This window comes from Periplaneta americana, chromosome 16 (assembly GCF_040183065.1).
Source record: "Periplaneta americana isolate PAMFEO1 chromosome 16, P.americana_PAMFEO1_priV1, whole genome shotgun sequence".
NCBI classification, from domain to species: Eukaryota; Metazoa; Arthropoda; class Insecta; order Blattodea; family Blattidae; genus Periplaneta; species Periplaneta americana.
Window position 1 is genome coordinate 112,438,063 of NC_091132.1, and position 19,110 is coordinate 112,457,172.

The window sequence follows — 19,110 nt, forward strand, 5'->3', positions numbered from 1 at the left end:
AAGTGAAATTAAATGGTCGTTCGTTACCCGACTTAAATCTTACTTAAGCTTCATCCAGCCGAAATAGTGGATATAATATGTAAGGAAGTATAACAATGAAATTTACGCTAAGCATTTGTGGTTACATGGATGTGAACAAAAAAAATTCTGTATTTTGTTTTCTTTGCCTCCTCTTCGGTGGTGATACTGCATAGACTAGGAGTGGTGTGACAGATTTAGGACATTTGCCCCTAAAAATTAAAAAGCACGAATCTTCTCAGTCTCGCCTGAAAAATGTTGTTTCATTGGCTATGTTAGGCAAAACTAATATTTCTGCGCAACTAAGTGAAGCGAACAGAACAAACATTCTCAAACATAATCAAGAAATGAGAAAAAATCGTGAAATTATTTTTAAAATATTGATTTTGTGGCCAATATGAACTTCCCTTAGGGGACATGATGAAAAAAACGATTCGAAGAACTCTGGTGTATTTCGTGGGTTGCTACAGTTCGTGAGTAATCTAAACGAGCCTCTCAAAAATCATTTGGAACATGCCACTGTTTAAAGGTAGTTCTAAAACAATTCAGAATGAACTGGTAGATTGGATGTTGAGTGTCTGCCGATCTGATATTCAGACTGAAATCGATGGTATTAGTTTTGTTTAGCGATTATGGCTAATGATGCCACAGACATCTCCCAACTAAGTCAGGAAATTTTGATTTTTCGATATGTAGTGCATTTATTTCTGTCCTATACTTATTAGTAATGATATCAAGAAGTGAAATTTGTATGTACCAAAATCTACTGCAGCTCCCCCAATCCACAAGTTCACGAGCCGCCACTGAGTTTCATAACGTGCTAATGTAACAGTGAAGTTAGGTATTTATTTTAGCGAGTGGTTTTAACATGGCAGAATTTGTATCTTCCAATCACACGAAGTTGAACGCCATATTTCAAGATTTAGTATACTGATAATCATATCTCAATAAGTGGAGAAAAATTTTACTGGAAATTATGTAATGTGAAAATATAATCTACAAAACAAATATTAGTTCAGGGACACTGCTACGAAATTACTGTATATAATTAATATATAGCGTGAAATACCCTTCCTTTGCATGGAAAATACAGCAATAAAGAGAAACATTCTATAGTGAGGGTCACATGAGAACAGTTCCTAAACAGCAAATATTGCCGTGTTGCCAACTGTTACTACATATCACACGACCCTATGTACTAAATGACTTATTTACTTACCATACTTTATGTTGGAAGGATATTCTAAATAATTCAATAATTTGTAACATATTTTCATACGCAAACTATACGAGAAAGGGATCAAATGTCAAATATTTTGTCTGGCAATACGAAATTAATGGTTTGACTAAACAATTGACTCACGAAACCTAACCTAAAAATATATTTTGTTTGACCACATGAAATTATTAATACTAACTCCAAAAACTTATCTGACTATAGTCTTGAATTATAACCACAACGCAACACATAAAATAACTATTATGTATTAATATTAATACTGATATTAGTTAATTATTAGTATGTTCAAATTTCTCCAGTTTCCAGTAACCGGCTCAGAAATCTAGTACAATTTTAATAACATAGAACTCCAGTACCGGCAAATATTGTCGATATTTGTCTCAGCTGCCAACATACCAGTTACAAAATCACTACTATTTGTAGTATTTGTCAATATCGAAATTCGAAACGAAGTTGGCAAAAGAAAATTCAACCTGCAAACTAGAAAATCACCACAATCCACTAGCATATGTAGTAATGGGGGAAAAATGGTTAGGTTTCACCCTTAGGGTATAAAGTAAGCTGACCCGGACTATACTTCAAAATCTGACTCAAGTAGACGTACAGTAATATTGTATTCTTTCTCGATCTATGTATAGTGTTAGTATGTTTTAATATCCCTTCTAGTCACTAGCGCAGCTCAGTCCGCTAAGGCGCTTGCCTGCCGATCGGGGGTTCCGTTCGGGCGCGGGTCCGATTCCCGCTTGGGCTGATTATCTGATTGGGGTTTTTCCGAGGTTTTGCCGAACCGTAAGGAGAATGTCATGTAACCTATGGCGAATTCTTGGCTTCATCTCCTCAAATATCATCTCACTATCACCAATTCCATGGACGCTAAATAACCCCGCAGTTGATACAGCGTCGTTAAATAACAAAGTAAAAAAATCCATGTTGAATCTTTCGTACACTAACTTTAACACATGAATATAAATAATTGATTAAATGGCGATATTACTCGTGTTAATTATGTAAGCATGTGCGGCTTACAGCTGTTTCGGTGCTACTTGACACCATCAGAAGGCTCTGAGGATGGTGTCAATCTGATGGTGTCAAGTAGCACCGAAACAGCTGTAAGCCGCACATGCTTACATAATTAACACGAGTAAGATCGCCATTTAATCAATTATTTATAAAAAAAAATCCCTTCTAACAATTGCCTGCAGCAATCACTCTACTGCATTCCGGAAATACAGAAATGACCGACGCCGCGAGCTCTGGAAGAATAATTACTTTTTGAATATCCGCAGAAGTCTCAATAGTCACTGAAGCAAAAATGAAAAGTGTTCTTGAAAATAATTATGGGTTTAATGTAGTAATATGTCATATATGAAATGCACTGTAAGATTCACAAAGCTGCGTTTGTTCACTTGCTGATACAGTAAGGGACGCAGGAGGAACATTTTCAGGATACAATTTTTTTTTTCATAACATACCTATCTTTAAGAAGGGGGACAAGACTAACTGTACTAACTTTCGAGGAATATCACTTTTGTTGACGTCGTACAAAATTTTGTCCAATATTCTTTTGAGAAGATTAACTCCATATGTAGATGAAATTATTGGGGATCATCAGTGTGGTTTTAGGCGTAATAGATCACCTATTGACCAGATATTTTGTATTCGACAGATAATGGAGAAAAAATGGGAGTATAAGGGTACAGTGCATCAGTTATTCATGTATTTCAAAAAGGCATATGACTCGGTTAAGAGAGAAGTTTTATATGATATTCTTATTGAATTTGGTATTCCCAAGAAACTAGTTCGATTAATTAAAATGTGTCTCAGTGAAACGTACAGCAGAGTTCGTATAGGTCAGTTTCTGTCAGATGCGTTTCCAATTCACTGTGGGCTAAAGCAAGGAGATGCACTATCACCTTTACTTTTTAACTTTGCTCTAGAGTATGCCATTAGGAAAGTCCAGGAAAACAGAGAGGGTTTGGAATTGAACGGGTTACATCAGCTGCTTGTCTATGCGGATGACGTGAATATGTTAGGAGAAAATCCACAAACGATTAGGGAAAATACGGGAATTTTACTGGAAGCAAGCAAAGAGATAGGTTTGGAAGTAAATTCCGAAAAGACAAAGTATATGATTATGTCTCGTGACCAGAATATTGTACGAAATGGAAATATAAAAATTGGAAATTTATCTTTTGAAGAGGTGGAGAAGTTCAAATATCTGGGAGCAACAGTAACAAATATAAATGATACTCGGGAGGAAATTAAACACAGAATAGATATGGGAAATGCCTCTTATTATTCGGCTGAGAAACTTTTATCATCCAGTCTGCTGTCAAAAAATTTGAAAGTTAGAATTTATAAAACAGTTATATTACCGGTTGTTCTTTATGGTTGTGAAACTTGGACTCTCACTTTGAGAGAGGAACATAGGTTAAGGGTGTTTGAGAATAAGGTGCTTAGGAAAATATTTGGGGCTAAAAGGGATGAAGTTACAGGAGAATGGAGAAAGTTACACAACACAGAACTGCACGCATTGTATTCTTCACCTGACATAATTAGGAACATTAAATCCAGACGTTTGAGATGGGCAGGGCATGTAGCACATATGGGCGAATCCAGAAATGCATATAGAGTGTTAGTTGGGAGGCCGGAGGGAAAAAGACCTTTAGGGAGACCGAGACGTAGGTGGGAGGATAATATCAAAATTGATTTGAGGGAGGTGGGATATGATGATAGAGAATGGATTAATCTTGCTCAGGATAGGGACCAATGGCGGGCATATGTGAGGGCGGCAATGAACCTCCGGGTTCCTTAAAAGAAAGTAAGTAAGTAAGTAAGTAAGTAAGTAACATAAAAAAGTATCTCTTTTGATAAACTGGAAATGTACATTATTATTAATTGTAATTGATATAATTATGTATTTTTTGTTATTCTTATACGTATGGGCAAATAATTTTATATTGAAAATTACGAAGATTCTGATTGTCAATATAATATTATTGGTCTATTTTGTTTCTTATTATAAGGTACAAAGACAAGTTTGGTTACTACCCTACTGATGGTGAAAGCAGCGTTAATATTATTTTCATTCGGTGGATATACAGTCCAAGCTCACACAACCTAACAGTTTCGGTACGAACTTCTTACCTCTGGTAATGATATGATATATTTTATGCTCGACCATGCCGAAATGTAGTAATTATACACCTGGTAGCAGCCCTTTAATGGACCTCATTAAAGTACATCTATTCATTAAAGCTCAGGTGTTCCACCAATCAGAAAATACCATTGTAGCAATATGAAAGCGCAAGTATCGATTATTCTCGGATATGCAATCGAAAGACAACTAGCGCGAGATTAGACAATATTAAACTCAGTCGAAAAAAACAACACACAAATTAACATCAATTCACCGTCATCTTCCAGCCTTTCACAAAGCACATTCCCGCAAATTCTCTTCACCAATTGCCAGAAAAAATCAATATGGTCGAGAATAAAAAGTCGTATGAAACTTGACTATAATGGTAATTAAGACGCTCGTATGAAAATTATGAAACTCGCTTGCGCTCGTTTCATAAACATACTCGCGTCTTAATTACTACCATTATAGGCTCGTTGCATAATGTACTATTATGCTCGACCATGCCGAAATGTAGTAATTATACACCTGGTAGCAGCCCTTTAATGGACCTCATTAAAGTACACCTATTCATTAAAGTTCAGGTGTTCCACCAATCAGAAAATACCATTGTAGCAATATGAAAGCGCAAGTATCGATTATTCTCGGATATGCAATCGAAAGACAACAATAAATCAATAAATCACCTATGCCGACATTTGTTTCTCGGAAAAAATCAATACTTTCGCGTCTGCGCACATCTCACAATTTACGAGGTATTGCACAAGGTCAGTTCCGCTCCTCAGTCAGATAAGAATAACATGAATACTTATGAATAATTTCAGGTTAGAAATATGGTCGAGCATAAAAAGTCGTATGAAACTTGACTATAATGGTAATTAAGGCGCTCGTAAGAAAATTACTACCATTATAGGCTCGTTGCATAATGTACTAATATATTATTACATATATTATTATTATTATTATTATTATTATTATTATTATTATTATTATATTATATTATATTATATATTATATTATATTATCGTAAGTGGAAGTTTCTGGAAATTATCAAGAGATCGTGTTTAAGGGGCTTTATATTTTATGACAGAAAACGAATGAGTCAACGACCAAAAGAACGACTGATTCAATGAACGACCAATTGAATGAACGAACAAAAGGAAATGAATGAACGAAACGAAATAAATTGATGAACGAACGAAACGTAATAAAGCAAACACACGCTTTCTAAAGTTCTGTCTGTCATGTTGACAGAGAAAGCTGTGTCAGTAACTGTAGTTATTTTTGCTTCAAAAATTTTCACTTTCAAATATTTCAACTAGGACGAAAGAACGTTAACAACACCATACAACTTACAGTAGTAATCTCAGTTGGACCAAGTAACACAATGATACACGAAAGTTGTGTTGCGGCATGTATTCTAGTGACATGTCCATTTTCCCAGCCACCAATAGGCATTTATCCTCCCAAAAATAAAAATGTTCTCAAATTACGCTGCTTAATGTAAAAATCGTATTAACATGTAGATCTGAATGACGGGGAGAGCAATGGTGGATTGATATGATGACGAAGATAGAATCAATCTTCGAAACATCGTGCAATTATATTTTATCACCAGCAATGGAAAAACTTCACTTCACTCCACTCCAACACCAAACCTATCAACATGAAACAATGAAGGAATAAAGACTTACCACATTGGGAGGCAATTTTATCCCTGGAAGATATTTCACATTTTCGTGTGTTTCATTGATGATTTCGGTTAGTTTCTTCCCATCTATCATCTCTTCATATACATACATTGTAACACGTTCATCGATATGGGCATGTTGTTGGGCATTTGAACCAACTATTTTTGCAATTGCTGAACCCCTAAAAAGAAAATGAAAGAAGAGTTACATTCATTTGTAAACGAACATTACTGTAAAATTTAAAGCAGTATAAATTTACACAAAGAAGCAACTTTTTTTTTTACTGAATGTATAATTGTCAATGGATTAGGCCTACTGGCGAAAAGAGGAAAAAATTCAGGCGCACTTCGGCCATTGTGTTCCCTCCAAATTTTAACGTGCGTGAGAAATTATCGGCATCAGGGGTATAGTGCAGTAAAGTTCCCTTTTGTGCCGTAAATCTGTGACACAGAATCCCCAGCTTTACTCTCAGGCTTAAAAATCCATCGCTCTATCGTGTCTCAATCTCGGCTTTAATGGTAACCACTGGATCACAGAGTACGACAAGAGAAGCATAATCTATATATGTATATAATTTTAACTGGTAATGGAAATTACGGGAAAACGGCTGAACGGAGTTTAATAAATGACCCCTTATTTTGAAGCTTGGAACCCAAAGTTTTCAGAAAAATAGTAGATTTCAGTGAAATGTTAATTTTCCTACATCATTTTCCTATTTTCCAAAATCCATCTGTCGACAGTTTTGAGAAATAATGATTTTTCAGAAAAAAAAACACAAACACACTACAATAAACAATAGGCTATTACACGAAGGATTGCTGACATATGTACAGTTCAAATTCAATTGGTTATTAAAAACTTCAAGTCTTAATAAAAAATGATTTGCAGGTCTGATTCTGTGGTGCGTAATTTTCTGAGTACAGCTGTGTATTGGATATTAAAATCTACAAACGTGAAGTGGTTTGATGACATTATTACCATTAGAAATTAAATTTTATTATAATAAATGACATGATGCGACTATTTTTCATTAATTATACATATTAATGCTATATTGATGATATGAAAGTGAAACTTTTGGGGTTAATAACTAGATGTAGAGAATATCTTAAATTAGATCTTCATTTCTATAATTTACTGAGTGGCGGCTATTTTATATAATTACAAAACTTACGTAAGATAATAATATTGCTATTAAAAGTCAAATATTTTTATAGTTATTAATCAAATGGGTTGGCTTTTTTCATATATTTAATGGCGGCGTGTTGTAGATATTTATATGCGTCATTGTCTTCAGCATTGGCTCGAGAGAGCGCAAAAATTATAGTTCCTAAGGAAAGACCAAAAGGTATTACTGATAAAATATGAGACCTACAAAATTTTGGAGTCTCCCGATCATTTCAGCGAGATCTCTTAGCAGGATAAAATGATTTTACTCTCTACATTTCAAGCTCTACATGCAGCAGCTATACCAAGATGCTATGTCTATTGTTCGAAAGTATAGCAAATCTGACATTTTCTTTAACTTTTACCTACAATCCGCAATGACCTGAAATAGCCATTGCTTTACTCCCACATGAAGAACCCACTGATCGTCCTGACATTGTTACTTGCGTTTTCGCGTTGAAACTCAAAAACTGAAGGTGGTTAAGTTCTAGAAAAAGGTATTTGACATAAAAATAAACCATTCAGAGGAAGTATGTTTCATTATTATGGAAGCAAATAACTTTCAAAATTTCTGGTATTCTTCATAGAAAATAAATCTGAAAAATTTTTATTTGAACGTCTGATGAACTTAGTTTGCAGCATTTGCTGCTCAAGCCACTAGTATATTTATATTCTTATTGTATATTGACTTTACGGACTTTTGAATATCATTAACTTATTCGTAATTCTGCAATAGGTCTATGTGCAGGCTAATTGTGCCTACATTTACATAAACTTTATAGTCATTATACAGTCATTATAAATGTGTGATGATATACATACACAGATACGCAAACATATTACACATTGAAGAACACAAGACGTTAATTGGAATTGTTATCTATCCTAATGATCGTTGTTATGCCAACTAATGATAATGAGTATTCCTACACTAATAATCTCCCTACTTCAGAGAAAACAATGTTGTTTAATCAACTGACCGAAGACAAATTTGAACCTTAAAAGTGACACCAATCAATAAGGCATCACTCATGAGGCAACAAAGCCAGGAGATAATTTATTTTATCTGGCAGAGTTAAGGCCGTAAGGTTTTCTCTTTCAATCAACCAGCAAAAAGTATACATACATAGGAATGAAGTTACAAGCTTCTTTGTAGAACACAACAATTTGATTTCGATAAAAGTTACGTGTATATAAGAGTTAATAATTAAACAGTTAAATACAATTAAGTATTAACCTAGATCATATAATATGTAACAGATAACTCATCGCTATGTTAAAATCGGCAGCACTTTGAAGAGAACAACCGCCAGGATCGCCACCCGTCCGCCGTAAACGAACACGAGATGGCAGTACAGTCGCTAATGCAATTCAAATGGTAATTATTAAGGAGCGGATTCCTATGTAATTAAATATTATTTTTGCGTGTGATAAAACACAATTAACAAAGTCAAAAATTCCGAACATAAAGTTTCAAATTTAAAACCCAAACACATATTTTCACAAAAAAATTATGTAAATACATATTTTCAGGAAATCTATTATAAACACGTAAACCTTGGAGTTTTTTACTTAAATATTTTTTTTACAAGAAGTTTTAAACATTTTAAAACTAAATCAATTATGTCACTCAAAAGTAAGTTATCTTTTTAAGAATTCTTGGTTGCTTCGTGTTTCTAAGCGCTGTGTGGTGTATCCGTGATCCATTTTTGTAATAGTATCAAGTTCTGAGAACTGCTAGGCAACATACCATTGTTATTATTAGAGAATAAATTAACATGGACAAGGAGGAGAGATCTTGCAACACATAATTAGGAATGTTTATTGTTGCTGAAGATGATTTCATTCAACGCTTTGTTTGTGAAACACAACAGATAAGAGCTCGGGTATGAACATTATTTAATTTAAACAAATCTCTCGCCTCTGCTCATGTCCATCAAGTAAGGCAATACGTCTTGTTGTGATTCCCTGTTATCGGGCTTCGTCAATCGATATCCTTCAAGATATACTCAAAGATGGTTGTTTAAAAAACAATTTGGCTTTCCTATTAGCAAATCTAAGCTTTTCGTGTGACACCATAAAAAAACTGAAACATCCAAAAACCTGGTGCCTGAAACAGGGAGGTGCGTGCCGTAAAAATTAAACTAGACTCGCTACCAGGTTCAGAAGTACAAGTACTAAGGGACAAATTCCAGAATGTGTTTGGGAAAAACAGTGGATATAAAAAAATGTGTAAAGTTGCTCAAGTATTGGAGGGTGTGCCTGTAGGTGAAATTGACGGTGTATGTGTTTGTGACATTCCTCTCTTTAAATATGCACGTCTGACGTCCTGTGATGTGGAAAGATCGTTTTCACAGCATAAGTCGTTGTTCAGAGATAATCAGCATGCATTTGTGATGGAGAATTTGAAGATGACCTTTGTTGCTCACTACAATATTCTCGGCGAACTACTAGCACTCAAGTGTGGTTGGTGAGTACCTAGTAACTTTTTTTTTTTCCAAGCTAAGTAAGGTATTTTTGTCATATTAAAAAAAAATTATATATTTTTTTTATTTGTAGCAAATATTTTCGTACTTTTTAGCACATAAAAAATAAATATATTAAAATTTTTAGCACATAAAAATCCGCTCCCTAGTAATTATGACGTGACTCTTATGTAATAACTAGATGGCAGCGTAGTAAACCTGACAAAAGTTGTTAACGTCAAAGCCTATAAGGCCGACCTATCTGGTTACATATATGATCTAGAGTATTAATTAAACAATGAAATACAAACTGTGTAGCAGAATTAAACTACATAATATACATAGAATGTTAATATATTTCAAATAATGTTAGATAACAGGAAGAGATTATTATGAGACAATTGTGAAAATACAGCGATATCAAGATGCATGTCTAAAGAAGGAAGTTACCATATAGTCAGTGACCGGTAAGTCAGTATAATTAGAGTGAATTGCGAAGAAGGTTATCCTTTAAGCTATTTAAAAGTGTTTATTGTCTTGCAGCCCCTAATACTTTGTGACAAGGAATTCCACTGTCGCAAGGTGGAGACTGTAAAAGATGAAGAATAATAAGACGTTCTATGAAGAAGTATATTGTACTTAGCGTGCCACAGATAAGTGATCTGTATTTACTGTACCTGTACGTCGTGGTTAGAATATAGATATGAGAAACGAGACGAAAGGTAATTTCTGCAGTGCCTGGGAAAAGTGACATAAGTCAGTTTCCACAAACCTTTTTTGATAATTTATTGACCAACTTACACTAGTTTATGTCGATTTGATTCTTTTCTGTATGAATTATATGAATTATTGTAATGGGAGGAATACTTAGGTCTCTTTTTCCAAGCGAGCAGATGTTCCGTAAGTTGTCAATAAATTATCAAAAAAGGTTTGTGGAAACTGACTTATATCACTTTTCCCAGGCACTGCAGATTTAGTGTTGAGGTGTGAAGAATTCGAAAGAGTAAAGATAAAGAGTGTACAGTTCTGCGTTCTTTAAGTCGGAGCCACGAAAGACTTGCGAAGGACAGTATAAGTAATCATATCGCTGGATGTTGCACACGTATCTGACGCAGATATTCTGAACTCAATGTAACTTGTCTGACAGTTCAGAACTTAGGTCACTTAACAGAATGTCACAACAATCGAAATACGGCATTACTAGAGTTTGTACTAGGGTAAGTTTTAGTTGCTGGGACAATAAGTTTCTTAAGGGACTCAAACAGTGAATGGAGGAACAGGTTTTTTTTTATTGTTTCTTTAACTTGAAAATTTCAATATTGATTATTATCGAAAAAGAAACAAAGATTTTTTACAACAGTTGAATGAGGGATTAGTGTGTTGTTAAGTATAACAATTGGAAAATTACTGTTATTAAGAGAGTTAACTAAACGTTTACGTCCAAAAATTATAGTTTGAATCTTACTTGGATTAAGTGCCAGTCCGAATTTGGCCGCCCAATTGGAAACAGTGGCTAAGTCACAATTCAACTTATCAATTGATTCATTGAACCTATTAGGTCTGAAATGTACAGTATGTAAAATTGTAGGTCGTCAGCATAGAGGTGATATCGGCAATATTGTATTCCAATCTTCAACAGAGGAAATTCTCTTCAAAATATGTGACTGGTTCTCAGTCAATAAATTGGTATTAAATTGTAACAAAACTAACATAATTCAATTTAAATCCTGTCCAAATTCAACCTCGCAAATTTCAAGCGCAATAATTAACAATAGATCCCTATTAGAAACAACAACAACCAAATTTCTTGGATTAAAAATCGATAATGTGTTAAATTGGAAAATCATATTAAAGAAATTACCCCCAAACTAAATTCAGCTTGTTTTGCTATTAGATCTATGCAAAAGATAGTAAATATCAATACCTTAAAAACAATATACTTTGCATACTTCCACTCGGTAATGAGTTTTGGAATAATATTCTGGGGAAATTCCACAGATAGTAACAATATATTTCTATTACAAAAAAGAGTAATTAAAATAATAGTAGGTGCCAAATCTAGGGAATAGTGTAGGACTATTTTCAAAAAACTACAAATAATGCCCTTGGCTTGTCAGTATATCTTTTCATTAATAATCTTCCTCTTATGTAATCGTGAAAACTTTGTAACTAATTCAACAGTTCATAATATGACTTTCATACTCCATCGGCAAGTCTATCGTGCTATCAAAAACGAGTGCGTTATATGGCAGTAAACATTTTTAATAGCCTCCCTATCGATATAAAAAAATGAAACTCAAAACATAAGATTATTTAGGGCCAAAAATTAAAGAAGTACCTAATTTCTCACGCCTTCTATTCTGTAGGTGAATTCATGACATTCAATAACGCTTCATGAAATTGATACCAAAACTTTGTGTTGTACTAGTAGACTATATTGTAAATCTCGTCTGTATATATTTTATCTAGACTGTGACTATAAATTAAGACTTTATAATAGTATTAAGTTTTTTGACTTGTTCCATATTCTAGCTGTAAGCAATGTATGAATATCATGGAATGTTAATAAATACAATACAATACAATACAATACAATACAATACAATACGTCATTAATGTAGAGTGAGAAGAGTAGTGGTCCTAATACAGAGCCCTGCAGCACTCCCGACTTTGTGCATCGCAATGTGTAGGATAGCCAAAACCAATGTTAAGAAAACTAAATTTAACTTATTTTTAGCACAGTTATGAACATAACACAACATTTACAACGAATTAGGATTTTTTTTAACTACAGGCCTACAAGTTAATAAGCCAACTTTATTAGTTCTCGATCTTCACAAGCGTAACACACGTTACAACTGATAATTTTGGAAATCCCAATATGATCGTTAATTATCGTTGGTGTCAAGGGACTGTCCTACAATATTAAAAGAATACAAAATAGAATATTTTAGAGCCAAACATAGGAGACAGAACGATTTCCTTGGAAGTGAGGGGGGCACAATGAGATCATAAAATAAACTACTTGTAATTCATAAATACGTACTCTTATCATGAGCATATGAATGCATTTTTTGAAGAAGGAAGAACCCAAAGGCTTACACATCAGCCCGAGGCTTGTTCCGCTTAGGTCTACCACTTCTGTTCTGTGAATGATATTTTTCGCGAATGGTCGCGTTCTTGTACGAATACTGCACGCTGTGCCGTGAACTTATAACCAGGAATATGGTAATGATGACAATGGCATTTAAATAAATGATGACAAAATGAGTCCGAGGTCCAATGCCGAAAGTTACCTAGCAATTCTGATTCGATTAGTCGAGGGAAAACCTTAGAAAAAAGCCCCAATCAGGTAACTTGTCCCAATCGAGATTTGTACCCGCGTCCGCTCGTTTCATGGTTAGACATGCTAACCGTTATTTCACATACCTATATATACACAATGAAAAATTAAATATTCATTACGTTCTCTGAAACCTACACATTGCTTAGCTAAGGACAGCAAAAAAGTCAATTATACAGTGTAACAAAAGTAACTGTTATAGTAGCGCAGTGATGCCAAAGCAAGCGCATTTTTCTGACCCTGACGTCGTGCGCGGGCATCAAGCGCTAGGTATGCTAGGAGGAATAAGCAGCCTGTTGGATTAAGAAAACAGTGGTGCACAAACTTCAAACGGAACGTGAAATTTTATGTCGTTATTTTTATATGGCTTCTTTCTGTTTGTTATTTTCTATATTGTCTGTAAAACAAAACTACTAACATCTATTTCTTAGCCTAATATTGCAGTTGTGTTTTAAACGTTAATAACATAATAAAGAGTAAAGAAGGAATATTCACACAAATTCCATAATAACTACAACTATACTGTACTAAGTGATTTAAACACATCATTCATAAAGAAAGTGTTACCCCAAAGAAAGACACTGAATATGATATGATAAGTTGAAATTGATATTGATAGTATCTTTAGCCTTATAAAAGTAATCAACAATATTATAGTACAAAGCAAAGTTGCCTGGGTATATGTTTTAACTGTAACTAATATTACATAATAAAACTCTTATCGCATTATGCTTTTAGGTGATATTGGTGCGCAACTTTCTGTTATCAGAATATTAAATTATCTCGAAATCTGCTGAAGCTATAGAGCTGACGTTTTGCCAACATATAGGCACATATCTTTTGTTTGTGATGTAACAGTATTTGCTTTGTTAATTCATTTACTTACAAACATTTTCCATGCGAACATTTTCAAACATTTTAATACAATATCTTCAGTAATACGTATTTACGATATATTAGATATACGAAAACATTGTTTTAGTACCTGTAAGGCTACTAAACAAACATACCTGAAAATTTCACTTTTCTGCAAAAAGTTGAGAAAACAATCCTTTTGAATAAAAAAGCAAACTTGTAAAAAATGAGCATTAAAATTAAAACTTACATTCTTATAATGCACTTATACTTCTCAGACAAATTTAAAAATTAACATGGATACAGTTTTAATAAGTTCTCTTCCCTTTATCTATTGAATCAGTGCTGGCCATGCCTGTATACAGCTCGATCAAGCGGCATATACTACCTCTTTCGTCTGTCTCTTTCCTTTCCGCTGTAAAGCGCTCAGGCTCTCCTGGGCTCTAAAGCGCGCGCTTGCTCCTATGAACATCAGTTGACATCATTGCAGTAGCGCATTAAAACGCTCTACTTTTTTCTATTTTTCTTGCGCGAAGTCTTTGAATTTTAGCGGTACTTGCTATCACGTGTTTGACTAGAGTGTGCTCCTTTGTACTGTAAGCAATTTCGCGGGAAATACTGCTTCTGGAAAACAATAAGCTGTCATTTGCCATTCAAGTTCATTTCTTCTTATCAGAAACAACAGAGTCAGTTACGAGATTAACCCATTGTTGTACGCTGGCGCCTCAGAACTTGTACTGTCGGTGACTCAGGAGAAGACGAGAGCGGACTGAGGAGGAAGGGCTGTAAACAGATAACGTACGACAACATGTCTAATATTTGTACTGCAGTAAGAGAAAACATTAGATCTCCTTCTGTTCAACTTAGCTTTAATTTCCATACGCATTGTTACTCATGTTTCCTGCACCAGTAATAACCTGGCTACTGGGATGCTTATCTGAGCGATGTTTATAATAATCAACAGCGATAGTCAAGAAGGTCACATTCTTTCCGCTCGTCTTCTCCTGAGTAACGGACAGTAGGTCTAAGTAGCTTCTCTACACTAAAAAATGAGTGAATTCTTTTACCCGACTTACACAAATAATTTTCAAGGATCAGTTATTCAGCCTTATTGATGATAAATGTGTAACAAAAATTTCTGGTACGTAACAGAAACTTCTGTTACCGAATTGTTCGATATGGACACGCATAAAAAATTGTGCTACAAACTAACTTTTAATATCCTTAACATTGTGCATTCACTGATTTAATATCGAAGTTAATTGTGTGGTTTGTGGTCTAGATTGCCATGCCTCCAACGAAACGAAAACATACACGATCAAAAATTCAAGTTTTGTTCAGGACTGGAATATCAACACGTGAAACTGCTCAAATTTTTAAACTCTCTCCAACAACCGTCATGAAAATATGGAAAAACAAGAAGATGGACTCGTTGCAGACGCACAGAGGGCGGGGCGATCAAGTAAGGTGACATCACAAACAAAAAGCAAAATTAGGAAGTGAGTTAAGGACAAAATTGGTATAGGCACACGAACAGTGGTTAAGAGACTTTAACTTTTCCGAAACCAATTCGCATATGACAACCCGTAGACATTGCAGACATTAGGAGTGAGAGGGAAGAGCTTCACACTTCAAAATTCTCACTAAACGAAATCATGAGGTGTTCATACGGACATATTCATTATGCAGTGTATATTATACTGTCTACAGCACATTAGCATACAATGTAGAGAATGAAGTTAAATTGAAAAAAATGATCATAATATGGATATTTAAACAAAATTTAGAAAATGGTGGCCGTTCATTTCGATACAGGCTTCAGTTCTTTTGTGCATATTATCGCACTGTAGATTATTGCACCTAATTCCAATTACCAGTTTCGTCCTTCGTACTAGTAACTCATGTTGAAATAATTCAGTACCTACTCTATAAAAGAGTAGGCCTACCTTACGTACTGCAAATTCAATCTTCACTTCTGCCCGATCCGAAAAGATAAAATTACTCATACATGCTACCTACAGTCCGCCCAAGTGGTTACGTCGCAGGGTCGTAGAAAGGGGGGGATCACGTGACAGTTAATTACTTAACGACACCCTTTCATTCAAGTTATTTTAAACAGTTGTATAATATTACGTAGACGTCCAATTCGTAACATAATTTTTTTTTCAGAAAAGAGCTAAGACAGCCCAGCCACTAGCCTTTACAGAGGGGCGAGCATAAGCGGGTGGAGGAAACCGGGATGCGACGTAGGCAAATGGACGACAGTACCTGCACGAAAATGATTCAATATTGAAAGCTCTTTCGTACTGGAAAACGCAAACATATTTCTGGAATGTACTGTACTCAGTAACTCAGTACTGTTTACAATGACCGTAAGGCTGCTATGAGTGTATATGCGGCCTTGATTCTGTGTGGAGGACGGTTAAACTTCTTTAGTAGAAGGGGTGGGAGTGAAGTACGGTACATTAAAAAACTCAGATACAATACAAATTGAAATAAAAATAAAATGAGTTTACAATGGATAGTAAGTAATGAAGGTGTTCTCCGAGACCTGGCCTGCTGTGGTCCGAGAGCTGTCAACCTTAAAGGAAACTGTTAATCCTCTGAGGCACAGAACTCAATTAACAAATATGAGGTGGATATTGGTCAAATGAAATAAAATACACAAAACAGAGATGAAATTTGCAAACAATTTGTATTTTCATAAATTTGCATGCCGGTACGAATTAGGAGGTGGCTTTATTTGAAGCCACTATGCCTCGAAGGGTTAATTAGCTCAAGTTGAAACCTCCGCTCAAACTGCACAAAGAATTACGCCGCCACACCACACAAATATAAAAAAGACGGTAGCTGTGAACACCTCTGATTGAGGTTCTGGTTGATATGCACATCTATTATCAGGCAGTAGGCCTACATCTCACTTGACGATATGTGTCAGAGGAAGAACAATTGTTTGTATGCATATGAAGTCTGATTAGTGGAATATGTAGCAAGTTTGCTATGTATGCAATGGAGAAGGAAAGGAACTGGTCACCCTACCGCCATGGATGAATATATAATAGGATGCGAAACTTACTGAATTTCCCGCAATACATACTAGAGGCGCTGTTGTAGAAATTGATCTTGCTGCCACCTGTTGGGAGGAGGGGCGTTATTACATCTAGCAGCGCACCAAGTAGCGAAAAGAGTAACTAATTACTGCATGCATTTAGCAGCGCACCTGGTGACGAAAATGTTAAACTGTGCAGAAAGTATTCCCTCACACCTTCATCAATATTCAAAACTAACCCAATTTAAAATAAAACATTTACATTCTTATTCCTCACAGCATCTTCTATTGAAAATTCTTACCGGAGCCAACAGGAAGATAAAAGAGGCGATCTATTTTACACTACCCGATTAAAATATAACCAGACAGACAAAAAATAAAGCAAAAGGTTAGGTAATTGGGATTGTATTCTTTGGGTATTTATTGTAGAGCGCAATGGAAAAGTCTGCAAGAACTACTTAGATAGTTCAATTTATTATATTACTATTACTTTACAATACATTCAACAACACTATTTTTACAACGTCCATAAACATCACTATTTAACATTCACTGCGTATACACACGTAGTATCACTTTATGTTCACTTATTAGCAAGTTTCTGTCTGCCATCTTGTCTCTTCGAGCAATATCTCGAAGGGATAAATAGAGAACTCTGGGTAATGTACCCAACACTTAGTTCTAATGTTCACCACCTACGACGTTGGGCGCTATCATCTTATTTCAGTCCCTGCCGCCAGATGGTGCTGACCGGAGTTTCGCATCCTATTATATATTTATCCATGCTGCCGCATTATCTCCTGGCCTAGTTGTCTCATAAATGGTGCCTTGTGACGTCACTTGTGACGTTCAGACTTCTCTTCGGACAGTTTATTAGACAACTTCTTAAAAAGATGTGAAAACTTATTTGGGGAGAGAATAGTTTAGCCACAATCTGTAGGGAATACCTACGCTGTAACTTACCATTCCAAATGATCTTGTGCACACAATGCGTTTCGTCAGTTCAACTATCCGATTATCTCCAATTCAAGTTTTAATTTCGCAACCGTACACTTAGTATGGGTTGCTAGTTCTTTTTTATTCGTTTACTTGCTATTGAGATTCAAATATGTGAGCAGCTTGGAGTAGGTTCGACATGACAATTCTCTTGTAAGAAAATTCGTAATGAAAAGTGTAAACAATTTTATGTACAATAATTTACTTTACCAGAGCATTTTTCTTCGATACAAATTTTACCGCCCTTTTGTCTAATTTCTACATCATATACAAATCACAAAGAAAATCATCTGCCGATTCTTGAAATGGATTGTCAATATGTATTTTTTTAAACAAACAAAAGGTCGTACTTTTATACTAAAAATTATTTTAAGTCCTGTGCATTATATCCAAATTAATTAATTCTTAGATACTGAATGTGAAGAAAATCCGTCCAATAATTTAAGATAAACCGTTGTACACAGACGGGCAAACACAAACAGCATGTCAAAAATTATTTTTTGTATCGTGGATGCTGGAAACGTGTATTTCCGCGAAAATCTCGAACTTTTTTTTTACAGTAATACCACACTTTCTCTTTATACGTCATATAATGCGAAAGTAAAAATATGAAACAAATGTGATAATGAGAATAACCTGTAAATGACCAAATTTGATATGCGATTTTCATCAGGAAGGGCAATAACTCGTAATACAATAGTAACATTTCTGGAAGGAGATTTTGTGTGTGTGTACGTGTGTAAAATAAAATGAATATTATTCTTGGGAAGAGATATGAGACCTATCCACTTCGATACAGATTATGAAGGAGGAGGGACGTGTTGGAACTGGCAAGTCTATGGCAAGGACTAACAGAACCACAATAAATGATGACAAGGCAAATAGTGTTTTCTTTTGTATCAAGGCATTTATGTTTACCTAGATGTAATAATGTGTCTGCTTGAAATATAGCTCTGTATTACATTGTATAGTACACCATGACATGTGGTTTTGCGCGAATTCTGTAGTAATGGAATTTTAATTTAGCAATAATTTTTATTCTGTACACAAGCACTTTTCTTTCTCGAATCCTATTAAAGGTTAGCGGATACGAGAATACACGCACGCACATACTATAAAGAAGAGGAAGAATGGAAGAAATTGATAA

The 19,110-nt window shown here is 34.9% G+C and overlaps 1 protein-coding gene across 4 annotated transcripts in view; it reads right to left on the bottom strand.

Moving 5' to 3' along the window:
- Window positions 1-19,110, bottom strand: part of Gpdh1 (Glycerol-3-phosphate dehydrogenase 1) — a 132,454-nt gene that overhangs the window by 88,892 nt on the left and 24,452 nt on the right. For all 4 annotated transcript variants that reach the window (XR_011329745.1, XM_069812782.1, XM_069812780.1 and 1 more), the window contains exon 2: window positions 6,092-6,269. Coding sequence is in view for 3 of the 4 variants with exons in the window: in XM_069812782.1 (XP_069668883.1) it covers window positions 6,092-6,269 (178 nt within the window). In the remaining variant the exon portion in view is untranslated. The remainder of the gene's footprint in view (window positions 1-6,091; window positions 6,270-19,110) is intronic.